Below are 25,596 nucleotides of genomic sequence, written 5' to 3'. Positions count from 1 at the left end.
AGCCTAGTGGGCTGCCGTCTATGGGGTCACACAGGGTCAGACAAGACTGAAGTGACTTAGCAGCAGCAGCAGCAGCAGCAGCAGCAGCATCAGCAGTGTTTTAAAAGTCTCTTACCTTTCATTTCTGGAGAGTTGAGCTCAGCTTATACTGAAGTACCTTTCCCTACTACAGGAATCTGCATGAAAGCTGTCTCGCCACCTTTGTGAAATGTCAAGCCTCATCTCTCTCTGACAGGTTGAGTATGACTCATTTGTACCTGTCTTACTAAGTTGAAGACATTTGAAAGAAAATGACAAAATGAAACAGCTCCTGAGGACGATGTGGTCTGTAAGCTGGGCATTCTGCAGTGGAGCTGCAATGTTCATCCATTCCTCCTAAGCTGAGGCTGTATTGCTTTACTGCACACGGGAGGAGAGTTCAGACAAGAGACTCCAACAGTTTTTTCTTATGTGAATACACGTCTGTCTGGGCTGGGAGAGTTCCCTTTCAAACTGGGGCACCAATGTCCTCCACACCCTTTTTGGTCTTGAAGGAGAATAACTGCATTAGGATAAGTCCTCAGAATTCTATCACAGGAAGAGGCTGCAGTGATGGTTGAGCCTCGTGTCTCAGAATATGGACTCACAGGCCATCCCAGTCAGGTATGAGACAGATGACCACTGGTGGCCAATGTTTGGGCAAGCCAGATCAGCTGCAACAGTTTCTCAATCTTATCATTGTTGGCATTTTAGGGTCAGATAATTCTTTATTGTTCAGGGCTGTTTTATGTACAATAAGACATTTCAGAACATCCCTGGCTTCTTCCCCATGGATGTCAGTACCATTCCTCCCCCTTTGTTGCAATCATCAAAAAAAGTATCTATATGCTGTCAAACGTCCCACTGGGGCAACGATGCTCTTAGGTGAGAACCACTGTTCTATAGGAAATGTTTGGAATCTTCCCTAATTTGGGTTTCTTTTCCAAATGAATAAGCATGTTTTAGATGAGCATATTTTGGGGTCCTAAACTTTTCTTTGTGAGCAATCATGAGTTTGACTTGGTTAAGAGCAAAACATTTTTGCTTCTAATATTTTTATTGATATTAGAATTATTCAGCTACCCTATTTTCTCTCAAGCCTAGAACATATCCAGACCTGTCTTATTATATATGTGTGTGTGTGTGTGTGTGTGTGTATCCACTAAAATACCTTCTACAGCTGTATGTAAGCTGTGGGAACAGTCAACTTCCTTCCACACAGATGCTTTACAGGTGACTTTTATTCATGAGACTCTGCTTTTTCTGGCACCGACTGTCAGTGCTTGAGCATTCTTTTCCTGCTTTTCCTCCCTATCCGTATACCAGTGTCCTTTTCTTCTTGACAAGTATTGTAGTTTACCGAGGACGAGAGTCCCAGATACCAGACCCCTTGATTGGCATCCTGCCTCCCATCCTTCTTGGAGCATCTCCTTCCCTGTACAGTAGCCAGAGTGATGAGAGGCCCATTAAGAATGCCTAATTGCTCTTCTATTTTCCTCTTCAGAATTCACCCAAGTAAGTCTGAAATAAAACATGCTGCTTTTTTGAGGCACAACAAAACATGGGATCATCTCTCTGTGGGAGGATTTCAGTCATGCCTTCTGGCTTGACAACTGTTTGCTTCAAGGAAATGGGATGGTAAGGATTGTGGCTCCCTGGTGACTCACCCGTGCAGAAGTACAGGTGCTGCTTCTCGTAGTCGATGTATTTGATTTTTTTCTTGCCATACTGAAAGAAGAGAGAATAAAACTAAAGTAAGTTGGTGATGGACAGGGAGGCCTGGCGTGCTGTGATTCATGGGGTCGCAAAGAGTCGGTCACGACTGAACGACTGAAGTGAACTGAAGAGCAATATAGACTCTGTTACTACACTCAGAGTTGTGTGTTTGTGTAGAATCTCTATAGAAGGAGCCATCTCGTCAGAGTTCATTTATTGTCAGACTGAAGGCACTGAAGAACCAGAACTGAAGGGGGGGGGGAGTACTGTGGTGCCTTTTTCTTTACTTAAACGTGGGCAGTTCTTGCAGGGATGGTTTATCCCATTTGAATTCAGGGATTGTGATTGTTTATTATTATTCCCATGGGAGCCATTTTGAAATTTTTGCCCTGGTGTGGAATGGAATGGTGATGGAGGAGAAATATTTCTGATAAGTTTTCAAGGTCTTCTTCAACCTATGTGCTTAGAATTCTGCTTGAAACTCAGTCTGCTTATATCCATTCATCCATTTAACAGATATTTGTTGAATGGTTGTGTTATAAAACACATAGTCATAACCCCTAGTATCTACTTCATCTTTCCTCCTTTAATTCCATCGTGGATCTTATGCTGTGGTTTACTCGTTTTAAGGCATGATAACATATAATGGCACTCATCTCACACGCTAGTAAAGTAATGCTCAAAATTCTCCAAGCCAGGCTTAAGCAATACGTGAACCGTGAACTTCCAGATGTTCAAGCTGGTTTTAGAAAAGGCAAAGGAACCAGAGATCAAATTGCCAACATCCGTTTGATCAATTAAAAAATAAGAGAGTTCCAGAAAAACATCTATTTCTGATTTATTGACTATGCCAAAGCCTTTGACTGTGTGGATCACAATAAACTGGAAAATTCTGAAAGAGATGGTAATACCAGACCACCTGACCTGCCTCTTGAGAAATCTGTATTCAGGTCAGAAAGCAACAGTTAGAACTGGACATGGAACAACAGACTGGTTCCAAATAGGAAAAGGAGTAAGTCAAGGCTGCGTATTGTCACCCTGCTTATTTAACTTATATGCAGAGTACATCATGAGAGATGCTGAGCTGGAAGAAGCACAGCTGGAATCAAGATTGCTGGGAGAAATATTAGTAACCTCAGATATGCAGATGACACCACTCTTATGGCAGAAAGTGAAGAAGAACTAAAGAGCCTCTTGATGAAAGTGAAAGAGGAGAGTGAAAAAGTTGGCTTAAAACTAACCATTCAGAAAACTAAGATCATGGCATCCGGTCCCATAACTTCATGGCAGGTAGATGGGGAAACAGTGGAAACAGTGTCAGACTTTATTTTTCTGAGCTCCAAAATCACTATAGATGGTGACTGCAGCCATGAAATTAAAAGACATTTACTTCTTGGAAGGAAAGTTATGACTAACCTAGACAGCATATTAAAAAGTAGAGACATTACTTTGCCAACAAATGTCCGTCTAGTCAAGGCTATGGTTTTTCCAGTGGTCATGTATGGGTGTGAGAGATGGACTATAAAGAAAGCTGAGCACTGAAGAATTGATGCTTTGAACTGTGGTGTTGGAGAAAACTCTTGAGAGTCCCTTGGACTGCCAGGAGATCCAATCAGTCCATCCTAAAGGAGATCAGTCCTGGGTGTTCATTGGAAGGACTGATGTTGAAGCTGAAACTCCAATACTTGGGCCATCTAATGAGAAGAGCTGACTCACTGGAATAGGCCCTGATGCTGGGAAAGATTGAGGGCAGGAGGAGAATGGGATGACAGAGGATGAGATGGTTGGATGGCATCATCAACTCAATGGACATGGGTTTCGATGGACTCCGGGAGTTGGTGATGGACAGGGAGTCCTGGCGTGCTGCCTTTCATGCGGTTTCAAAGAGTCAGACATGACTGAGGGACTGAACTGAACTGAACACATAATCTTACCTCTGGGAATTTGAGTCATTTTCTAGGGGTCTTCTTAGTTAATTTAGTCTGTGCCCAAATGCACAAAGGCAGCAAATATCTTGAGAGGAGGCATAGAAGTAATGGTTTACCTCTATTTCCTAAGAGACACTTAATGTTTTGTTGAAGGAATTAGTGAATGAATGATAATTCAAATCTCCTGTATAATTTTACCATATGTTCAGTCAGTTAAAACACTGTGAGCCATGTTTAATTTTTGCTTTTCCCATTCTTTTGATATCTTCCCTTCTACATATTTCTTCTGTTATATGGATATTAGACTTGACCCTTCTTTCTCTTACTATCATAAATAAAAATAAATGTCATGGTGATAAAGTAATGATAGTTATTTGAAGTTACTCCCAAGCTTCTAGATATTTAAGTTGGTAGGAAACTTGAAAGAGGGAGTTGGTGAGAAATTTTGGAGAGCTGGCAAATGTAGGTGAAGGATTGATTTTTGAGTATTGCTCCAAAGGAGAAGTCTAATTTTTTCAGAGTATGAGCACAGGACCTGGCCGGAGAGGATTTAATTAATAGTTGTTAAAGGAATGAATGTTTGAAGAAAGTGGTAGAATGACACAGTAAAACAGGAAGAAGAGAAACATTTAAGGCTTATCAGAGTTAGTTTTGTTGCAAAACAACTGAATTTAGAGATTAAATGATTTTAAGTAATGTGTTGTGCATTGTCTTTGAAATTATAGTAAGCAGAAACCTAAGGCTCGAGGGATATGATGTAGAAGTGATGATGTCTCCATCCTCTGTGAAGAGGCAGCATGTGAACTGGATACAGTTCTACAGAAGGGACTTCTGGAGGCGATCAGGCTGCCTCATGAACTCCAGTGAGGCGAATCTCCATTGCTGTGAGGGAATGAGGAGAGAAGTCAAAATGTCATAAATTTAGTGATCAGCCGAGGAGTTCACAGGGATTCTGTGGTGGTTCAGCCTGTAAAGGGTCTGCCTGCAATGTGGGAGACCCAGATTTGATCCCTGGAGAAGGAAATGACAACCCACTCCAGTATTCTTGCCTGGAAAATCCCATTGGGTGGAGGAGCCTGGTGGGCTACAGTCCATAGGGTCACAGAGTCAGACATGACTGAGCGACTTCACTTTAGGAGTTCATAAACTTCAGAGAGCTCTGACTTGTTTGTGGAGTCATTGTGAAGAACAATTAACTAAAGACTAGAGTCAGGGTTTCTTTCTTTTTTTCTTTAAATCTAGGCAGGAGACTTTTTCTCCTAATTGGAAGAAGGTTGTCTTCCAAAACTGGGAAAACCCATTTTGAGAAAGTTGCACAATTGTGGTTACCACAAAGTCCACACAGCTACTGATGAAGCTACACTCCTTTGTTTTTAGAAAGCTCCTGAATTCTTCCAACTTCCCTGGTGGCTTAGAGGGTAAAGCATCAGCCTGCAATGCAGAAGACCCGGGTTTGATCCCTGGGTTGGAAGGATCCCCTGGAGAGGGAATTGGCAATCCACTCCAGTACTCTTGCCTGGAAAATCCCATGGATGGAGGAGCCTGGTAGGCTACAGTCCATGGGGCCGCAAAGAGGCGGACACGACTGAGCAACTTCACTTCACTAAATCCTTCCAGAAGGAGAGAGAGACTCTTCCTAAGCACTTAATTCTCAGGATCCATCATTTCCTTTCGAGGAAAGATACCTTTCTGTCGTTATCCTTATACCTTCTGTGTTGAAAGCAGACTCTACACACCGAGGAAACCAGAATTGAAAGAGACACATGTACTCCAATGTTCATTGCAGCACTGTTTATAATAGCCAGGACATGGAAGCAACCTAGATGTCCATCTGCAGATTAATGGATAAGAAAGCTTTGGTACATATACACAATGGAGTATTATTCAGCCATTAAAAAGAATACATTTCAATCAGTTCTAATGAGGTGGATGAAACTGGAGCCTATTATACAGAGTGAAGTAAGCCAGAAAGAAAAACACCAATACAGCATACTAATGCATATATATGGAATTTAGAAAGATGCAAATGATAACCCTGTATACGAGACAGCAAAAGAGACACAGATGTATAGATCAGTCTTTGGGACTCTGTGGGAGAGGGTGAGGGTGGGATGATTTGGGAGAATGTCATTGAAACACGTATGTTGTCATATGTGAAATGAATCACTAGTTCAGGGTCAATGCATGTTATAGGATGCTCGGGGCTGGCATGCAGGGATGACCCAGAGGGAGGATAAAGGGAGGAGGGAGGTGGGAGGGGGGTTCAGGAGGGGGAACTTATGTAAACCCGGGGCGAATTCATGTCAGTGTATGGCAAAACCAACCAATATAATATTGTAAAATAATTTGCCTCCAACAAAAAATAAATTAATTACAAAAAAAAAAAAAAGAAAGCAGACTCTAAATATCTTGGTAATAATCCTTACACGCTCGTTTCTAAGCTGAGATTTAAGAAAGTCATCAGCTGAGACATTCTGGAGTTTGCCTTCCTTTTTCTGTTCCTTAAGAAGTCTGAATTCGAGGCGAGGTCCTGTGTATTATGAGGCATTTGAGCTGAGTTTCATGTATAAATGAACCAAAATGAACCTAAACCAAAAAATAACAGCTTAGTTTCTTCAAACAGCAAGAATTAGTTGGCAGAACTAGATATGTAGATGTTTCGTGATTTAGCATTTGTTGAATGTTCTGCCATGCCTTCTATAAGTGATTTAGCCTGCATGACTTTTAAGATCATGGAGTTGTTCATTTCACACTTTCTTCCTTTCTTACAACACCAGATTCACTTATTTAAAATTTATATCCTGGAGTTAAAAGAAGAGATGCTCTGAAAACATGCTTGAAGCCAGAATCTCCAACCTGATCTCTTCAAGACAAGGGTGTAGACTTTTCTAAGAGCCACTTCCTGAAAGATTTCTCTAGTGCTTAGGATTTCTAAACATACCTTGACAGGTTGTAATTCTCCAATAACAAAAAGTGGGCCTACGTCAATATCTGGGTCTTTGGGGTAGATGTTCGTTTTGACGTGGTGCTGGAAGTGCCGGTTATTCCACCACTTTGCAGACAGGCCCTGAGGAGAATAGAACATTCATTAGCTGCAAGATTTCTCTCCTGAAATATCTTTCATTATCAGTGTTTTCCAAAACTAAAGAAAATCAACCCTGAATGTTCACTGGAAGGGCTGATGCTGAAGCTGACGCTCCAATACTGACCACCTGATGTGAAGAGCCAACTCACTGGAGAAGACCCTGATGCTGGGAAAGATTGAGGGCAGGAGGAAAAGGGGATGACAGAGGATGAGATGGTTGGATGGTGTCACCGATTCAATGGACATGAGCCTGAGCAAACTTTATGAACTGGTGATGGACAGGGAAGCCTGGTGTGATGTGTTCATGGGGTCGCAATGAGTTGGACATTAGCTGCCATCTATGGGGTTGAACAGAGTCAGACACGACTGAAGCAACTTAGCAGCAGCAGCAGCACCTGAATAGTAACAATCAGAGTTTTCTGCCTACATCTCCAAAGTTTAATTAGGATATGGATTCCTGGAACATGCCACCCCCCCGCCCCGTTCCTGGGTCACAAAATGATTCATTGAATAGAGGCTCTAAAACCGTACCAGCAAATAATTATCTTATCCAGGAACACAAATTCCAGGCTAAAACAACTCCTGATAATGAAGAAGAATAAAAACAGTTGAAATGAAATGTTTTTCCATCTTTCTTTTTTTTTTTTGTCCTCCCTTTAAAAAGAAACATGAAATAGGTAAAGAGCAGAGAGTGTACTTCTTATTTTATAAATAAAGAAACTTCAGCTCTAAAACCAATTAGTTCTGGGGGGAAATGGCCCCAAGGTTCCTACTTCAATGAATATTTTAAAGAGTCATGGATCTGAAGTCATCTCCTATGGGGGCTTGCCTCTGATCATCACATGTTCAAGTTTCAATGATCTCATTAAATATAAAAGAGAATAAAAGTATTTTAGTTGATGCTGAGCTGATATCATCTCTGCTTAAGTTGTTTTGGATTTTTTTATCTTTCAGTGAAAATCTGAAGGTTCTAACAAAGAAAAGGATTTGGAAGCATATCAACTTAGTTGAATCCACTGGATGTATAAATGCTTCTCTGTGGTTTGGGAAAATTATCTACCCTTTGGTGTTCAATTTCCTCTTCAGCAAATATAGTATAATATAATGACATTTACCTGCATGGGTTGTTTGAGGAGACATGAGATGCTGTATGTAGAATGTTGGCATATTGAGATATTCCATTTCTCTTCCCTTCCCATATTACATTAATCATTTATAGAAGAATAAGCAATAGTCACAGCTTTTACTGCATATTTGACATCTCTCAAAAATTGAGGGAGGGAATAAGATGGCAGAGGAATAGGACGTCGAGACCACTTTCTCCCCCACATATTCATCAAAAATTGATTAATACGTATTTTAGATCTGCAACGCTCAATATAGTAGCCATTATCTGTGTGTGGCCTCTGAGCACTTAAAATGTGACCAGTCAAATTGAGGCGGGCTATGTAAGGAAAATGCATACTAGATTCAAAGCCTCCGAATGAAAAAAGAAATGTAAAGTATATTAATAATTTTTATATTTCTTTCATGTTAAAATGAAAATATTTGGAATATATACAGGAGTAATAAAGTTGGAAGAGGGTGTTTGCTGTGACCAGTGTGTTCTCTTGGCAAAATTCTGTTGGCCTTTGCCCTGCTTCATTCACTCCAAGGTCAAACTTGCCTGTTACTCCAGGTGTCTCTTGATTTCCTCCTTTCGCATTCCAGTTCCCTATGATGAAAATGACATCTTTTTTTGGTGTTAGTTCTAGAAAGTCTGGTAGGTCTTCATAGAACCATTCAACTTCAGCTTCTTCAGCATTAATGTTTGGGGCATAGACTTTGATTACTGTGATTTTGAATGGTTTGCCTTGGAAACGAACAGAAATCATTCTTTCATTTTTGAGAATGCATCCAAATACTACGTTTCGGACTCTTTTGTTGTTTATGAGGGCTACTCCATTCCTTCTAAGGGATTTTTGCCCACAGTAGTAGATATAATGGTCATCTGCATTAAATTCTCCCAGTCTGGTCCATTTTAGTTCACTGATTCCTACAATGTTGATGTTCACTCTTGCCATCTTCTGTTTGACCACTTCCAATTCGCTTTGATTCATGGACCTAACATTCCAGGTTCCCATGCGATATCGCTCTTTACAACATTGGACTTTACTTCCACCACCAGTCACATCCATAGCTCAGCGTTGTTTTCACTTTGGCCCCACCTCTTCATTCTTTCTGGAGTTATTTCTCCACTCTTCTCCAGTAGCATATTGGGTACCTACCGACCTGGGAGTTCATCTTTCAATGCCATATCTTTTTGCCATTTCGTACTGTTCATGGGGTTATCAAGGCAAGAATACTGAAATGGAGTACAAAGTGAAGCAGGGCAAAGGCTACCAGAGTTCGTTAGACTTGGATTACTGTGATACTGAATGGTTTGCCTTGAAAACGAACAGAGATCATTCTGTCATTGGTTTCTCACCAAATCCTAGAACATCAGAGAGAAGCTGAGGTCCCGCTGAAGTCCTAATTTCAGAGATGAGAGCACTGAGAGCCAGAGGTGGACTCTGACTTGTTCAGGGCTGCACGGTGAGCATTGTCAGAGCCAGGGCCAAAACCTGCTCTCATCAATGCTTGTACTAGTATCTGGTGTCATTCTTCTGTCCATCTATCCATCCACCTTTCCATCCACCCGTTCAACAGGTGCTTATGGAAGGCCTACTGTGTGTTAGGCACTTTGTTAGGCTCTGCATAGGATAGTGTGCCTGTCCTCCTGGAGCATACGTGTGGGAATAAGACCAACTGCCGCTGCTTTTTCCAGCAGTCTGGAGTTTGCAACTCTCAACTCTTAAACAGGGCCATATAACTTTCCATGGTTTCTCTCTTTTGTTAAACTTTTATCTGTTCTGCATCTTTTCTTTTATTTATACATAGTCCTCCCAGGATTAAATAGTTTGCTGGATTCCCCTAGCCTCCCAGAAGTACACGTGCAGACCCCTTCTAAGAATATCGCTACTCATGACTTTGTACAGTCCTGAGAGGTGGTTCTTTAATGGTGTACCAGGGATTGGGCCAAATAGTTTATTGGCTAAGAAAAAAACAGAACTTCTTAATAAAACTAAACCTTTTCTCCTAAACATTTAAAATTCTAGTTTTAGCATATATGTTATAATGTTATGTGTGTGCATATATATATATATATATATATATATATATATTATATATATAGTCACTACATTGTTAGTATATTTACATTTTCTTGGGTGTGTAGTAACATTTTTTGCTGATAAGTATATGTAGAAACCACTGCTTAGTGAAATGACTTTTAGAATCCCATCACACTCCTGGAACATTCTGTACCTTGAGATGACCCATCACAAATGTTTGCATCAGGTGGTTCCACTTGGACTTCTTAAATATGGAAAGGTGTCCCATGTCATGCTGCAGAAATGAGCCCTGAGCCTAGAAGAGACAGGGTTGCTGTCAGAGAAGTTGACAAGGTAAGAAGAAAGTAGGAATTGAGCCTGCTGGTAGGTTTGGGAACCCATGAGAACAGTGGGAGATCTCTGTGTGCATCTATCACACTTGCTGAGTTCCTTCCCATCTCTGTACCTTTGCACAGGTGGTTCTCTCAGCCTAGAATGCTCTTCTCTCCACTGTCAGAACCTTCCAGTGTGGAATGGAAGGAGGATGCCTTTGGAGTCAGGCTGACTAGGGCTCTAAACTGTCCTTCACCACTTTACAAGTTACACAACTCTTGGAAAGCCAGTTTGTAGCTCTGAACTCAGTTCTTTATCTGAGAAGCAAGGATTACAATATTATACCTTACTCATTCAACTGTCTTGCAGCCAAAATACATGTAAAATTCCTGATTATGCTAAGCAGTCAAACAAATATTTGTTTCCTTTCTTGATTTCAAAAGTTGCTTTTAAAACTTTCACTGTTCGCTGATGACATGATCCTCTACACAGAAAACCCTAAAGACTCTACCAGAAAACTACTAGAGCTAATCAATGATTACAGTAAAGTTGCAGGATATAAAATCAACACACAGAAATCCCTTGCATTCCTATACACTAATAATGAGAAAATAGAAAGAGAAATTAAAGAAACTATTCCATTCACTGTTGCAACGAAAAGAATTAAATACTTAGGAATATATCTACCTAAGGAAACAAAAGACTTGTACATAGAAAACTATAAAACACTAGTGAAAGTAATCAAAGAGGACACTAATAGATGGAGAAATATACCGTGTTCGTGGATTGGAAGAATAAATATTGTGAAAACGAGTATACTACCCAAAGTAATTTATACATTCAGTGCAATCCCTATCAAGCTACCAACGATATTTTTCACAGAACTAGAACAAATAATCTCACAATTTGCATGGAAATACAAAAAACCTCGAATAGCCAAAGCAATCTTGAAGAAGAAAAATGGAACTGGAGGAATTAACCTACCAGACTTCAGGCTCTACTACAAAGCCACAGTCATCAAGACAGTATGGTACTGGCATAAAGACAGAAATATAGATCAATAGAACAAAATAGAAAGCCCAGAGATAAACCCACGCACCTATGGACACCTTATCTTCGACAAAGGAGGCAAGAATATAAAATGGACAAAAGACAGTCTCTTTAACAAGTGGTGCTGGGAAAACTGGTCAGCCACTTGTAAAAGAATGAAACTAGAACACTTCCTAACACCAGACACAAAAATAAACTCAAAATGGATTAGAGAGCTAAATGTAAGACCAGAAACTATAAAACTCCTAGAGGAGAATGTAGGCAAAACACTCTCCGACATAAATCACAGCAGGATCCTCCAAGACCCACTTCCCAGAATATTGGAAATAAAAGCAAAAATAAACAAATGGCACCTAATTAAAATCAAAAGCTTCTGCACTGCAAAGGAAACTATAAGCAAGGTGAAAAGACAGCCTTCAGAATGGGACAAAATAATAGCAAATGAAGCAACTGATAAAGGATTAATCTCCAAAATATACAAGCAGCTCCTGCAGCTCAATTCCAGAAAAATAAATGACCCAATCAAAAAATGGGCCAAAGAACTAAACAGACATTTCTCCAAAGAAGACATAAGATGGCTAACAAGCACATGAAAAAATGCTCAACATCCCTCATAATCAGAGAGATGCAAATCAAAACCACAATGAGATACCATTTCACACCAGTCAGAATGGCTGCTATCCAAAAGTCTACATGCAATAAATGCTGGAGAGGGTGTGGAGAAAAGGGAACCCTCTTACACTGTTGGTGGGAATGCAAACTAGTACAGCCACTATGGAGAACAGTGTGGAGATTCCTCAAAAAACTGGAAATAGAACTGCCATATGATCCAGCAATCGCACTCCTGGGCATACACACCGAGGAAACCAGAATTGAAAGAGACACATGTACTCCAATGTTCATTGCAGCACTGTTTATAATAGCCAGGACATGGAAGCAACCTAGATGTCCATCTGCAGATGAATGGATAAGAAAGCTTTGGTACATATACACAATGGAGTATTTTTCAGCCATCAAAAAGAATGCATTTGAATCAGTTTTAATGAGGTGGTTGAAACTGGAGCCTATTATACAGAGTGAAGTAAGCCAGAAAGAGAAACACCAATACAGTATACTAACGCATATATATGGAATTTAGAAAGATGGTAACCTTAACCCTGTATATGAGACTGCAAAAGAGACATAGGTATATGGAACAGTCTTTGGGACTCTGTGGGAGAGGGTGAAGGCGGGATGATTGGGGAGAACAGCATTGTAGCATGTATATTATCATATGTGAAATGAATCACCAGTCCAGGTTCGACGCATGATACAGGATGCTTGGGGCTGGTGCACGGGCATGACCTGGAGGGAGGATATGGGGAAAAGGGAGGTGGGAGGGGGGTTCAAGAAAGGGAACACATGTACACCCGGGGTGGATTCGTGTCAATGTATGGCAAAACCAACCAATATATTAATGTAAGGTAATTTTCCTCCAATAAAATAAATTAAAAAAAAAAACAAAGAATAAAGCAAGTTGACTTTTCAAGAAAAGAATTAGCATATAAAATTTTGTAATTAACATTGATGTTAATTCTCCATGAAGTATCCCCAATTGCCTCAATTAGAATTAGATGCCTCTTTCTGCTCCATGCTTGTTTCTTTCCCTTCTGCCTTGTATCGTGTCTAGATATTTATTATTATTATTTTTTTTAAGAACCATTCAAAGCACTTTATTAACTCGTTTTCATCCACCAACAATAGTACTGCTATAGTTACCATTATCTCCATTTTACAGATAAGAAAACTGACGAACAGGGAAGATTAAATAAAGGTTGCTGGCCACACAGGTAGTAAAAAGAGGAATGGTTCTAACCTAACAGCCCAATTTTAGAGTTTATGCCTTCCTTTTTGTTGCTATTCCACTTATAGTGAGATATAATTGACATATAACATCATGTAAGTTTACAGTATACAATATAGTGATTTGCTGCATGCATATATTTCAAATTTATTACCACAAAAATGTTAGTTAACACATCCATCACCTTACACAGTTGCAATTTTGTGAGTATATGTGTGATAAGAACTTTTCAGTTCAGTCGCTCAGTCGTGTCCGACTCTTTGCAACCCCATGGACTGCAGCATGCCAGACCTCCCCGTCCATCACCAGCTCCCAGAGTTTACTCAAACTCATGTCCATTGAGTCAGTGATGCTGTCCAACTATCTCATCCTCTGTCGTCCCCTTCTCCTCCCACCTTCAATCTTTCCCAGCATCAGGGTCTATTCTAATGAGTCAGCTCTTCGCATCAGGTGGCCAAAGTATTGGAGTTTCAGCTTCAACATCAGTCGTTCCAATGAATATTCAGGACTGATTTCCTTCAGGTTGGACTGGTTGGATCTCCTTGCAGTCCAAGGGATTCTCAAGAGTCTTCTCCAACACCACAGTTCAAAAGCATCAATTCTTCAGCACTCAGCTTTCTTATAGTCCAACTCTCACATCCATACATGACTACTGGAAAAACCATAGCCTTGACTAGATGGACCTTTATTGGCAAAGAAATGTCTGCTTTTTAAAATGCTGTCTAGGTTGGTCTATCTTAGCAACTTTCAAATATATTTACAATATATTCTTAACTATAATCACTCTTTTTTTTTTTAGCTCTACTTTTACAATTTTTTTTTTTGTAATTAATTTATTTTTTATTGGAGGCAAATTATTTTACAATATTATATTGGTTGGTTTTGCCATACATTGACATGAATTCGCCCCGGGTTTACATAAGTTCCCCCTCCTGAACCCCCCTCCCACCTCCCTCCTCCCTTTATCCTCCCTCTGGGTCATCCCCGCATGCCAGCTCCGAGCACCCTATAACATGCATTGACCCTGAACTAGTGATTCATTTCACATATGACAACATACGTGTTTCAATGACATTCTCCCAAATCATCCCACCCTCACCCTCTCCCACAGAGTCCCAAAGACTGATCTATACATCTGTGTCTCTTTTGCTGTCTCGTATACAGGGTTATCATTTGCATCTTTCTAAATTCCATATATATGCATTAGTATGCTGTATTGGTGTTTTTCTTTCTGGCTTACTTCACTCTGTATAATAGGCTCCAGTTTCATCCACCTCATTAGAACTGATTGAAATGTATTCTTTTTAATGGCTGAAAAATACTCCATTGTGTATATGTACCAAAGCTTTCTTATCCATTCATCTGCAGATGGACATCTAGGTTGCTTCCATGTCCTGGCTATTATAAACAGTGCTGCAATGAACATTGGAGTACATGTGTCTCTTTCAATTCTGGTTTCCTCGGTGTGTATGCCCAGGAGTGCGATTGCTGGATCATATGGCAGTTCTATTTCCAGTTTTTTGAGGAATCTCCACACTGTTCTCCATAGTGGCTGTACTAGTTTGCATTCCCACCAACAGTGTAAGAGGGTTCCTTTCTCTCCACATCCTCTCCAGCATTTATTGCATGTAGACTTTTGGATAGCAGCCATTCTGACTGGTGTGAAATGGTATCTCACTGTGGTTTTGATTTGCATCTCTCTGATTATGAGGGATGTTGAGCATTTTTTCATGTGCTTGTTAGCCATCTTATGTCTTCTTTGGAGAAATGTCTGTTTAGTTCTTTGGCCCATTTTTTGATTGGGTCATTTATTTTTCTGGAATTGAGCTGCAGGAGCTGCTTGTATATTTTGGAGATTAATCCTTTATCAGTTGCTTCATTTGCTATTATTTTGTCCCATTCTGAAGGCTGTCTTTTCACCTTGCTTATAGTTTCTTTTGCTGTGCAGAAGCTTTTGATTTTAATTAGGTGCCATTTTTTTATTTTAACTTTTATTTCCAATATTCTGGGAGGTGGGTCTTGGAGGATCCTGCTGTGATTTATGTCGGAGAGTGTTTTGCCTACGTTCTCCTCTAGGAGTTTTATAGTTTCTGGTCTTACATTTAGCTCTCTAATCCATTTTGAATTTATTTTTGTGTATGGTGTTAGGAAGTGTTCTAGTTTCATTCTTTTACAAGTGGCTGACCAGTTTTCCCAGCACCACTTGTTAAAGAGACTGTCTTTTGTCCATTTTATATTCTTGCCTCCTTTGTCAAAGATGAGGTGTCCAAAGGTGCGTGGATTTATCTCTGGGCTTTCTATTTTGTTCCATTGATCTATATTTCTGTCTTTATGCCAGTACCATACTGTCTTGATGACTGTGACTTTGTAGTAGAGCCTGAAGTCCGGCAGGTTAATTCCCCCAGTTCCATTTTTCTTCCTCAAGATTGCTTTGGCTATTCGAGTTTTTTTGTATTTCCATGCAAATTGTGAGATTATTTGTTCTAGTTCTGTGAAAAATATCGTTGGTAGCTTGATAGGGATTGCATTGAATGTATAAATTACTTTGGGTAGTATACTCATTTTTACAATATTTATTCTTCCAATCCATGAGCATGGTATATTTCTTCATCTATTAGTGTCCTCTTTGATTGCTTTCAGTAGTGTTTTATAGTTTTCTATGTACAAGTCTTTTGTTTCCTTAGGTAGATATATTCCTAAGTATTTAATTCTTTTCGTTGCAACAGTGAATGGAATAGTTTCCTTAATTTCTCTTTCTATTTTCTCATTATTAGTGTATAGGAATGCAAGGGATTTCTGTGTGTTGATTTTATATCCTGCAACGTTACTGTAATCATTGATTAGCTCTAGTAGTTTTCTGGTAGAGTCTCTAGGGTTTTCTGTGTAGAGGATCATGTCATCAGCGAACAGTGAAAGTTTTACTTCTTCTTTTCCAATTTGTATTCCTTTTATGTCTTTTTCTGCTCTGATTGCTGTGGCCAAAACTTCCAGAACTATGTTGAAGAGTAGTGGTGAGAGGGGGCACCCTTGTCTTGTTCCTGACTTTAGGGGAAATGCTTTCAGTTTTTCACCATTGAGGATAATGTTTGCTGTGGGTTTGTCATATATAGCTTTTATTATGTTGAGGTATGTCCCTTCTATTCCCACTTTCTGGAGGGTTTTTATCATAAATGGATGTTGAATTTTGTCAAAGGCTTTCTCTGCATCTATTGAGATAATCATACGATTTTTATTTTTCAGTTTGTTAATGTGGTGTATTACGTTGATTGATTTGCGGATATTGAAGAATCCTTGCATTCCTGGGATAAAGCCCACTTGGTCATGATGTATGATCTTCTTAATATGTTGTTGGATTCTGATTGCTAGAATTTTGTTAAGGATTTTTGCATCTATGTTCATCATTGATATTGGCCTGTAGTTTTCTTTTTTTGTGGGGTCTTTACCAGGTTTTGGGATTAGGGTGATGGTGGCCTCATAGAATGAGTTTGGAAGTTTCCCTTCCTCAGCAATTTTCTGGAAGAGTTTGAGTAGAATAGGGGTTAGCTCTTCTCTAAATTTTTGGTAGAATTCAGCTGTGAAGCCGTCTGGACCTGGGCTTTTGTTTGCTGGAAGATTCCTGATTACAGCCTCTAGTTGCATGCTTGTGATGGGTCTGTTCAGATTTTCTATTTCTTCCTGGTTCAGTTTTGGAAAGTTGTACTTTTCTAGGAATTTGTCCATTTCTTCCAGGTTATTCATTTTATTGCCATATAATTGCTGATAGTATTCTCTAATAATCCTTTGTATTTCTGTGTTGTCAGTTGTGATCTCTCCATTTTCATTTCTAATTTTATTGATTTGGTTCTTCTCCCTTTGTTTCTTGATAAGTCTGGCTAGCGGTTTGTCAATTTTATTTACCTTCTCAAAGAACCAGCTTTTGGCTTTGTTGATTTTTGCTATGGTCTCTTTTGTTTCTTTTGCATTTATCTATGCCCTAATTTTTACAATTTCTTTCCTTCTACTGACCCTGGGGTTCTTCATTTCTTCCTTTTCTAGTTGCTTTAGATGTAGAGTTAGGTTATTTAGTTGACTTTTTTCTTGTTTCTTGAGGTGTGCCTGTATTGCTATGAACTTCCCCCTTAGCACTGCTTTTACAGTGTCCCAGAGGTTTTGGGTTGTTGTGTTTTCATTTTCATTCATTTCTATGCATAGTTTGATTTCTCTTTTGATTTCTTCTATGATTTGTTCATTATTCAGCAGCGTGTTGTTCAGCCTGCATATGTTGGCATTTTTAATGGTTTTTCTCCCGTAATTGAGATCTAATCTTACTGCATTGTGGTCAGAAAAAAATGCATGGAATGATTTCAACTTTTTTGAATTTACCAAGGCTAGATTTATGGCCCAGGATGTGATCTATCCTGGAAAAGGTTCCGTGTGCGCTTGAGAAAAAGGTGAAATTCATTGTTTTGGGGTGAAATGTCCTATAGATATCTATTAGGTCTAACTGGTCTATTGTATCATTTAACGTTGGTGTTTCCTTGTTAATTTTCTGTTTAGTTGATCTATCCATAGATGTAAGTGGGGTATTAAAATCTCCCACTATTATTGCATTATTGTTAATTTCCCCTTTCATACTTGTTAGTAATTGTCTTACATATTGCGGTGCTCCTATGTTGGGTGCATAAATATTTATAATTGTTATATCTTCATCTTGGATTGATCCTTTGATCATTATGTAGTTTCCTTCTTTGTCTCTTTTCACAGCCTTTGTTTTAAAGTCTATTTTATCTGATATGAGTTTTACTACTCCTGCTTTCTTTTGGTCTCTATTTGCATGGAATATCTTTTTCCAGCCCTTCACTTTCAGTCTGTGTGTGTCCCTCGTTTTGAGGTGGGTCTCTTGCAGACAACATATATGGGGGTCTTGTTTTTGTATCCATTCAGCCAGCCTTTGTCTTTTGGTTGGGGCATTCAACCCATTTACATTTAAGTTAATTATTGATAAGTACAATCCCGTAGCCATTTTCTTTATTGCTTTGGGTTCAAGTTTATACACCCTTTCTGTGTTTCCTGTCTAGAGAAGATCCTTTAGCATTTGTTGGAGAGCTAGTTTGGTAATGCTGAATTCTCTCAGCTTTTGCTTGTCTGTAAAGCTTTTGATTTCTCCTTCATATTTGAATGAGATCCTTGCTGGGTACAGTAGTCTGGGCTGTAGGTTATTTTCTTTCATCACTTTAAGTATGTCTTGCCATTCCCTCCTGGCCTGAAGAGTTTCTGTTGAAAGATCAGCTGTTATCCTTATGGGAATCCCCTTGTGTGTTATTTGCTGTTTTTCCCTTGCTGCTTTTAATATTTGTTCTTTGTGTTTGATCTTTGTTAATTTGATTAATATGTGTCTTGGAGTATTTCGCCTTGGGTTTATCCTGTTGGGGACTCTCTGGGTTTCTTGGACTTGGGTGATTATTTCTTTCCCTATTTTAGGGAAGTTTTCAACTATTATCTCCTCAAGTATTCTTTCATGGTCTTTCTTTTTGTCTTCTTCTTCTGGGATTCCTATGATTCGAATGTTGGAGCGTTTAACATTGTCCCAGAGGTCTCTAATATTGTTCTCATTTCTTTTAATTTGTTTTTCTTTTTTCCTCTCTGTTTCATTTATTTCTACAATTCTATCTTCTAACTCGCTTATCCTGTCTTCTGCCTCCGTTATTCTACTGTTTGTTCCTTCCAGAGTGTTTCTGATCTCATCTATTGCATTATTCATTGTATATTGACTCTTTTTTATTTCCTCTAAGTCCTTATTAAACCTTTCTTCCATCTTCTCAATCTTTTTCTCCAGGTTATTTATCTGTAACTCCATTTTGCTTTCAAGATTTTGAATCATTTTCACCATCAAAATTCGAAATTCTTTATCAGGTAGATTCCCTATATCTTCCTCTTTTGTTTGTGTTGATGGGCATTTATCTTGTTCCTTTACTTGCTGGGTATTTCTCTGCCTCTTCATCTTGCTTATAATGCTTTGCTTGGGGTGGCCTTTCCCTCTTCTGGCCGTTTGTGGAGTCCTCTTTATTATGTAGTTTCCTCGTTGTGTGTGGGGTTGGACAGGTGACTTGTCAAGGTTCCCTGGTTACCGAAGCTTGTGTCGGTGTTCTGGTGGGTGGATTTCTTCTGTCTGGAGTGCAATGAAGTGTCCAGTAATGAGTTATGAGATGTCAGTGGGTTTGGAGTGACTTTGGGCAGCCTGTATATTGAAGCTCAGGGCTAGTTTCCTGTGTTACTGGAGAATTTGCGTGGTATGTCTTGCTCTGGAACTTGTTGACCCTTGGGTGGTGCTTGGTTTTAGTATAGGTATGGAGACGTATGATGAGCTCCTATCGATTAATGTTCCCTGGAGTCAGGAGTTCTCTGGTGTTCTCAGGATTCGGGCTTAAGCCTCTTGCCTCTGGTTTTTGGTCTTATTCTTGGAGTAGCCTCTAGACGTCTCTATCTGTCATTTCCAAGGTGGTTCCCTCTGTTTTAGCTTCTGTTTGCTGGTCTCTTCAGTGTCTAATTTCCACCCTGATACTAGGGGGTGGGTGGATACTTTTTAAGGCTCAGTTGTTCAGTCCTGTTCTGGGAAGGGAGGAACGCTGCAGACGAATATCTCTGGCGTCTGTGGGGAGTGCTCGCAGCGTCTCGGCCACACTGGGTTTGCCCCCACTCACAGCGCATGTGCTGTCCCAGTCTACACTGCACAGGCTCTAGGTTGCTCTGCCGGGAACTGTCCGAGGCCGGCGCCGGGTTGTATGCACTTCCCAGGTCTGAGCGGCTCAAGTTCAGGTTCTCAGGTACTCCACAAAGGCGCAGACTTGGTTGGGCCTGCGTTTTGTGCCTTCCCTGGTCCGAGCAGTTCAGGGGACCAGGTATTTGGCGAGCGCTGTCTCTGTGACTTATTGCCTCCCCAGTCCCCGCCACTCAGTTTTCTGGGTATACAACCGGCGCACCTTCTCAGGGGGATATCGACCGGCCCGAGCCCAAGAAGTCCTGATTAGCAACAAGCCTGTCTGCAGTTTGTATCAGATGCCTTTCTGGGGCCGCGGTTGCCCTCTCCGGCTCTGGCTGCGCTCCCTGCTTGTCTCGGCGGGGAATGGGGGATGGGCCGACCGCAGCCGGCTCACTCTGCTCAGTCCTTTATTCTGTGAGCGGGGCCGGCCGAGTCTTGGGTTAGAGCTTTCCGCCTTTTCGTGGGAAAGCTATCCCTCAGTCTGCTTTGCTCTCCCCAGTTCTCTCAAATTGTTCTCGCGGCATTCAAGCCCAGTTCTCTCTCTAAGCAGTTCAGCCGGCTCCTCCCTGCCCAGTCTTCGCTTGCCAATGGCGTATGCAGGCGTCTGCGCTGCTTCTCCGCTGGGAGTTACCGTTTGGCGGGTAATCTGTGGGTTTTAAAAAAATCTTAAAAATAAAGAGGGTTATGTGGCCCTCTGAACTTCCAAGGCTCGCCACAGATTCGCCAGTGAGATTGTTTCCTGGTGTTTGGAAACTTCTCTCTTTTTAAAGCCTCCCTTCCCGGGACGGAGCTCCATCCTTACTTCTTTTGTCTCGCTTTTTATCTTTTATGTTTTTTCCTACCTCCTTTCGAAGACAATGGGCTGCTTTTCTGGGTGCCTGACGTCCTCTGCCAGCATTCAGAAATTGTTTTGTGGACTTTACTCCACGTTCAAATGTTCTTTTGATGAATTTGTGGAGGAGAGAGTGGTCTCGCCGTCCTATTCCTCCGCCATCTTGTTCCTCTCCCTCCGTGTCTAGATATTTAAATGACCATCTCCTCTGCTGGATGACTGTTTCCCAAGTGCAGGGTCAGGTGCATTTCCCTTTGTGTCCACCATACAGTGCTGTGGTCATAGAAGGCCATCTTCAGAGATCTGTGCTTCATTCAAAGATTTATCAATTGCCCTGCAGCACGCCAGGTGCTGATTGGCATTTCTATTATCCTATACATGATCCTATTATCAAGTAATAAGAAATAGACTCTCTTCATAGAGTGGTGTATTGATAAGTATTGGTGAAATGAGGCTTTTGGCAAGAGTCTCAGGAAATTTCTTTTAAAAATACAGATATATAACTTCTTTTTAGTAGACTTTTTATTATGAAACAGCATGTATAAATAGTGAATATATATATATATATAAATTAATGTGGGGCTTCCTTTCTTCATGGTGGCTAAGACAGTAAAGAATCTGCCTGTAATGTGGGAGACACGGATTTGATCCCTGGGTCAGGAAGATTCCCTGGTAAAGGGAATGGCAACCTACTCCAGTATTCTTGCCTGAAGTAATCCATGAACAGAGGAGCCTAGCAGGTTACAGTCCATGGTGTCTAAAAAAATTGGAAACAACTGAGCGATTAAAAAGAAAAAAAAAATAAGCTCACGTAGGTGCCTATAGTCATAATAAAATCATTGACCGACCATGAAAAATGTCGGTTGGTTAACGAATGAAGGACAAAGGAGAAGGTTTCCCGGCTAGAACAGAACTTCAGTTACTGACACTGTGTGGATTCTATCGGCAAAGAGCAGCGACTGTCAGGGACACTTACCACATGCCAGTCTCTGTGCTGGGCACACCGCGGAGTAACTCGTTTAGTTCTCCTCAGAGCACTTCCATAAAAAACGGTTACCCCAAGGTACAGAGAAGAGAACTGGGGCCCAGTGGGTTTTGATAACTTGCTGGTGTCAGACACTGATGACTAGCTTGCCAGGAAGCGCCAGGCAGCCGCTGATGCCAGTGTAAAGAGAGAAGAAAAAATTCTGAGGCTTCCCATAGAGCCACTGCCTGGGCTTAGGATACCTACTTACCTGAGCAACCACGAGAAGAAAAGAAATGAATATTGTGATAAGCCAGCCGCTGCCAAAATGCCACACTATTACCCAAGCCAGGGCCTCCAAAATCAAGACCTGGGCGAGGTGAAGGAAGAAGAACCCCAGGTTGGCATTGAACATATTCATGGTCTCTAATGTCCTCCGCAGTTCTTGGAAATCTTCCACCAACTGGGACTGTGAGATAAACATGCAAGAAAGGAATTGGTGCCTTCAGTGGAGAGGGAGTACAGATGAACATAATTATTAATCTATTTTAATAATTTAATCTATGATACCTTAATTTTATGAATAGACATTTATTAATAAGCATAATTAAGGCATAATTTAAACTAGAAAACCAAACCTTAAAAAATTAACATAAAAGCAAAATGCTTAAAACAAGTTATGAAAATTTTTCTTTCTGGAGAAGAGACAGATGAGTCGTGATTTGTAAACTGTCCTCAAATTGTTATGAGACTTATAATTTACTTCTTTTTTTGGGGGTGGGGAGTTCAATGAAGAGATGTGTAACTCTAACAATTCTCTTTTTAAAACTGATTAATTAAAAATTTTTTTTGATGCAGATCATTTCTTTTGAAATTTTATTGAATTTATGACAATATTGCTTTTATTTTATTTTATTTTTCACTGTGAGGCATGTGAGATCTTGGCTCCCTGATGAGGGATCAAACCTGCACCCGCTGCATTGAAAGGAGAAGTCTTAATGACTGGGCTGCCAGGGCAAAACCCCAAAAGTAATTTTCTACTTTTCAAAATGAAGCGTTTTATTGAAGTATAGTTGATTAACAGTGTTGTACTGGTTTCAGGTGTACAGCAAATCATAAATATATATATGTATATAATACACATTGTTTCCTCAGATTCTTTTCCATTGTGGACCATCATGAGATACTGAATATAGATCCCTGCCAAACAGCAGGTCCTTGTTGTTTGTCTGTTTTATGTGTAGAAGTGTGTGTATCTGTTAATAATAGTTGCCTTTTAAAATCAATGTGTTGTTTAATCTCTCTTTGGGGAACTTTGTTGTCTACATGGATCTGTGTTACTTTCTATGTTATCAGCTGATAACATAGATAAGTGGCTGGCTTATCACAATATTCATTTCTTTTCTTCTCATGGTTGCTCAGGTAAGTAGGTATCTTAAGCCTACTAAGGCAGTGGCTTTATGACTGGCATATCAATATGACAGTCTTTAGCATGTGCAAAAGACTCCTTTATGAATGACAGAGTTCACTTAGATTGGCTCAAAGGATGAATTTCCTGTGAGATGCTCAGAAGCTGTACAGGAATGAGACAGGGTCTCCTGTGGTTTTAGTGTGTGTGTCCCTTTGTTGGAGGAGTCCTGACTCTGTGTGCATGTGCTGTGCTTACGTATGCAGGTCAAGTGCTAGCACTGATTTACTGACTTGAACATCAGACTCGAGAGTCAGTGAAAAGCCTGGGAAGAAATAGCTCCTTAGCTTAATGACTATAACGGGTTTGAAACTCAGACTATTGAGAAAGTGACCAGGGTATAAGAAGGAAAACTGGATTGTTCAGATGTGAAAGAGAAGAGAAATTTTAAATAATAATAAAAAAGAGCTATGAACATAATCCTAGAAGCAAGAAAATTCATTTCAAAATTCACTGATACAACTTGTAAATGATGCAATGCCTAGGAAAGTCTGGATGGGCTCATCTCTAAAGACACCATGAACATCAGAATTCTGGTGGCCACAGATGACTTTAATAGATCACACAAGTGTGCCAGTCAACAAAAGAGTCTGAAATATAGTACTTTGGTGCAAAATCCAAAATGAAAGATGATCTCTGTTCATTTCCAGCAGAAACCATTCAATATCAGAGTAATCCAAGTCTGTGCCCTGACCACTAATGCTGAAGAAGCTGAAGTTGGTTGGTTCTCCTAAGACCTACAAGACCTTCTAGAACTAACACCAAAAAAGATGTCCTTTTCATCATCAGTTCGGTTTAGTCACTCAGTCATGTCTGACTCTTTGAGACCCAATGGACTGCTGCACGCTAAGCTTCTCTGACCATCACCAACTCCTGGAGCTTACTCAAACTCATGTCCATTTAGTCGGTGATGCCATCCACCACCTCATTCTCTGTTGTCCCCTTCTCTTCCTGCCTTCATGTATCACAGCATCAGGGTCTTTTCAAATGAGTCAGTGCTTTACATCAGGTGGCCAAAATATTGTACTTTCAGCTTCAGTATCGGTCCTTCCAATGAACACCCAGGACTGCTGTCCTTTAGGATCGACTGGTTGGATCTCCTTGCAGTTCAAGGGACTCTCAAGAGTCTTCTCCAACACCACAGTTCAAAAGCATCAATTCTTCAGTGCTTAGCTTTCTTTCATTGTAGGGGATTTGGAATGCCAAAGTAAGAAGTCAAGAGATACCTGGAGTAACAGCAGGCTTGGCCTTGGAGTACAAAAGGAAGCTGGGCAAAGGCTAACAGAGTTTTGCCAAGAGAACACACTAGTCATAACAAACACCCTCTTCCAACAACATAATAGATGACTCTACACATGGACATCACCAGATGGTCAATACCAAAATCAGACTGATTATATTCTTAGCAGCTAAAGATGGAGAAGCTCTATACATCAGCAAAAACAAGACCGGGAGCTGACTGTGGCTCAGATCATGAATTCCTTATTGCAAAATTCAGACTTAAATTGAACAAAGTAGATAAAACCACTAGGCCATTCAGGTATGACCTGAAGTAAATCCCTTTCAGTTATACAGTGGAAGTGAGAAATAGATTCAAGGTATAAGGTCTGATAGACAGAGTGCCTGAAGAACTGTGGACAGAGGTTCATAACATTGTACTGGAGGTGGTGATCAAAATCATCCCCATGGAAAATGAATGCAAAATGGCAAAGTGGTATCTGAGGAGGCATTACAAATAGCTGAGAAAAGAAGGGAAGTGAAAGGCAAAGGAGAAAAGGAAAGCTATTACCTCTCTGAATGCAGAGTTACAAAGAATAGCAAGGAGAGATAAGAAAGCCTTCCTCAGTGATCAGTGCAAAGAAAGAGGAAAACAAAAGGATGGGAAAGACTGGAGATCTCTTCACGAAAATTTCATACAAAGATGGGCTCAATAAAGGACAGAAATCATACGGGCCTAACAGAAGCAGAAGATGTCAAGAAGAGGTGGCAAGAATACACATAAGAATTATACAAAAAAGATCTTAATGACCCAGATAACCACAATCGTGTTGTGATCACTCACCTAGAGCCAGACATGCTGGAGTATGAAGTCAAGTGGGCCTTTGGAAACATTGATATGAACAATGCTAATGGAGGTGATTTAATGCTAGTGGAGGTGATGGAATTCAGCTGAACTATTTCAAATCCCCAAAAGATAATGCTATTATAGTGTTACACTCCATATGCAAATTTGGAAAACTCAGCAGTGGCCACAGGACTTGAAAAATCAATTTTCATTCCAATCCCAAAGAAAGGCAATGCCAAAGAATATCCAAAGTACCACATAATTTCTCTCATTTCACATGCTAGCAAGGTAATACTCAAAATCCTTCACACTAGACTTCAACAATACATGAACTGAGAAATTCCAGATATACAAGTTGGATTTAGAAAAGGCAGAGGAACCAAAAATCAAATTGCCAACATCTGTTGGATCATAGAATAAACAA

The 25,596-nt window shown here is 40.2% G+C and overlaps 1 protein-coding gene across 2 annotated transcripts in view; it reads right to left on the bottom strand.

Annotated features, from left to right (window-relative positions):
- LOC129554846 (fatty acid desaturase 2-like protein FADS2B) overlaps window positions 1-25,596 on the bottom strand; it is a 47,812-nt gene that overhangs the window by 8,857 nt on the left and 13,359 nt on the right. The window contains exons 3-6 of one of the 2 annotated variants that reach the window (XM_055424130.2): window positions 21,911-22,108; window positions 10,093-10,194; window positions 6,604-6,729; window positions 1,686-1,746 (exon numbers count right to left, since the gene is read on the bottom strand). In XM_055424130.2, coding sequence (XP_055280105.2) covers window positions 1,686-1,746; window positions 6,604-6,729; window positions 10,093-10,194; window positions 21,911-22,108 — 487 coding nt within the window. The remainder of the gene's footprint in view (window positions 1-1,685; window positions 1,747-6,603; window positions 6,730-10,092; window positions 10,195-21,910; window positions 22,109-25,596) is intronic. The other variant, XM_055424131.2, reaches the window with a different exon arrangement.

The sequence above is a fragment of the Moschus berezovskii genome, chromosome 14 (genome assembly GCF_049115385.1).
Source record: "Moschus berezovskii isolate FMDL1 chromosome 14, NW_MosBer_1.0, whole genome shotgun sequence".
NCBI lineage: Eukaryota > Metazoa > Chordata > Mammalia > Artiodactyla > Moschidae > Moschus > Moschus berezovskii.
Note: the sequence above shows the minus strand (reverse complement) of the source record. Positions and strands in the feature narration are given on the sequence as shown.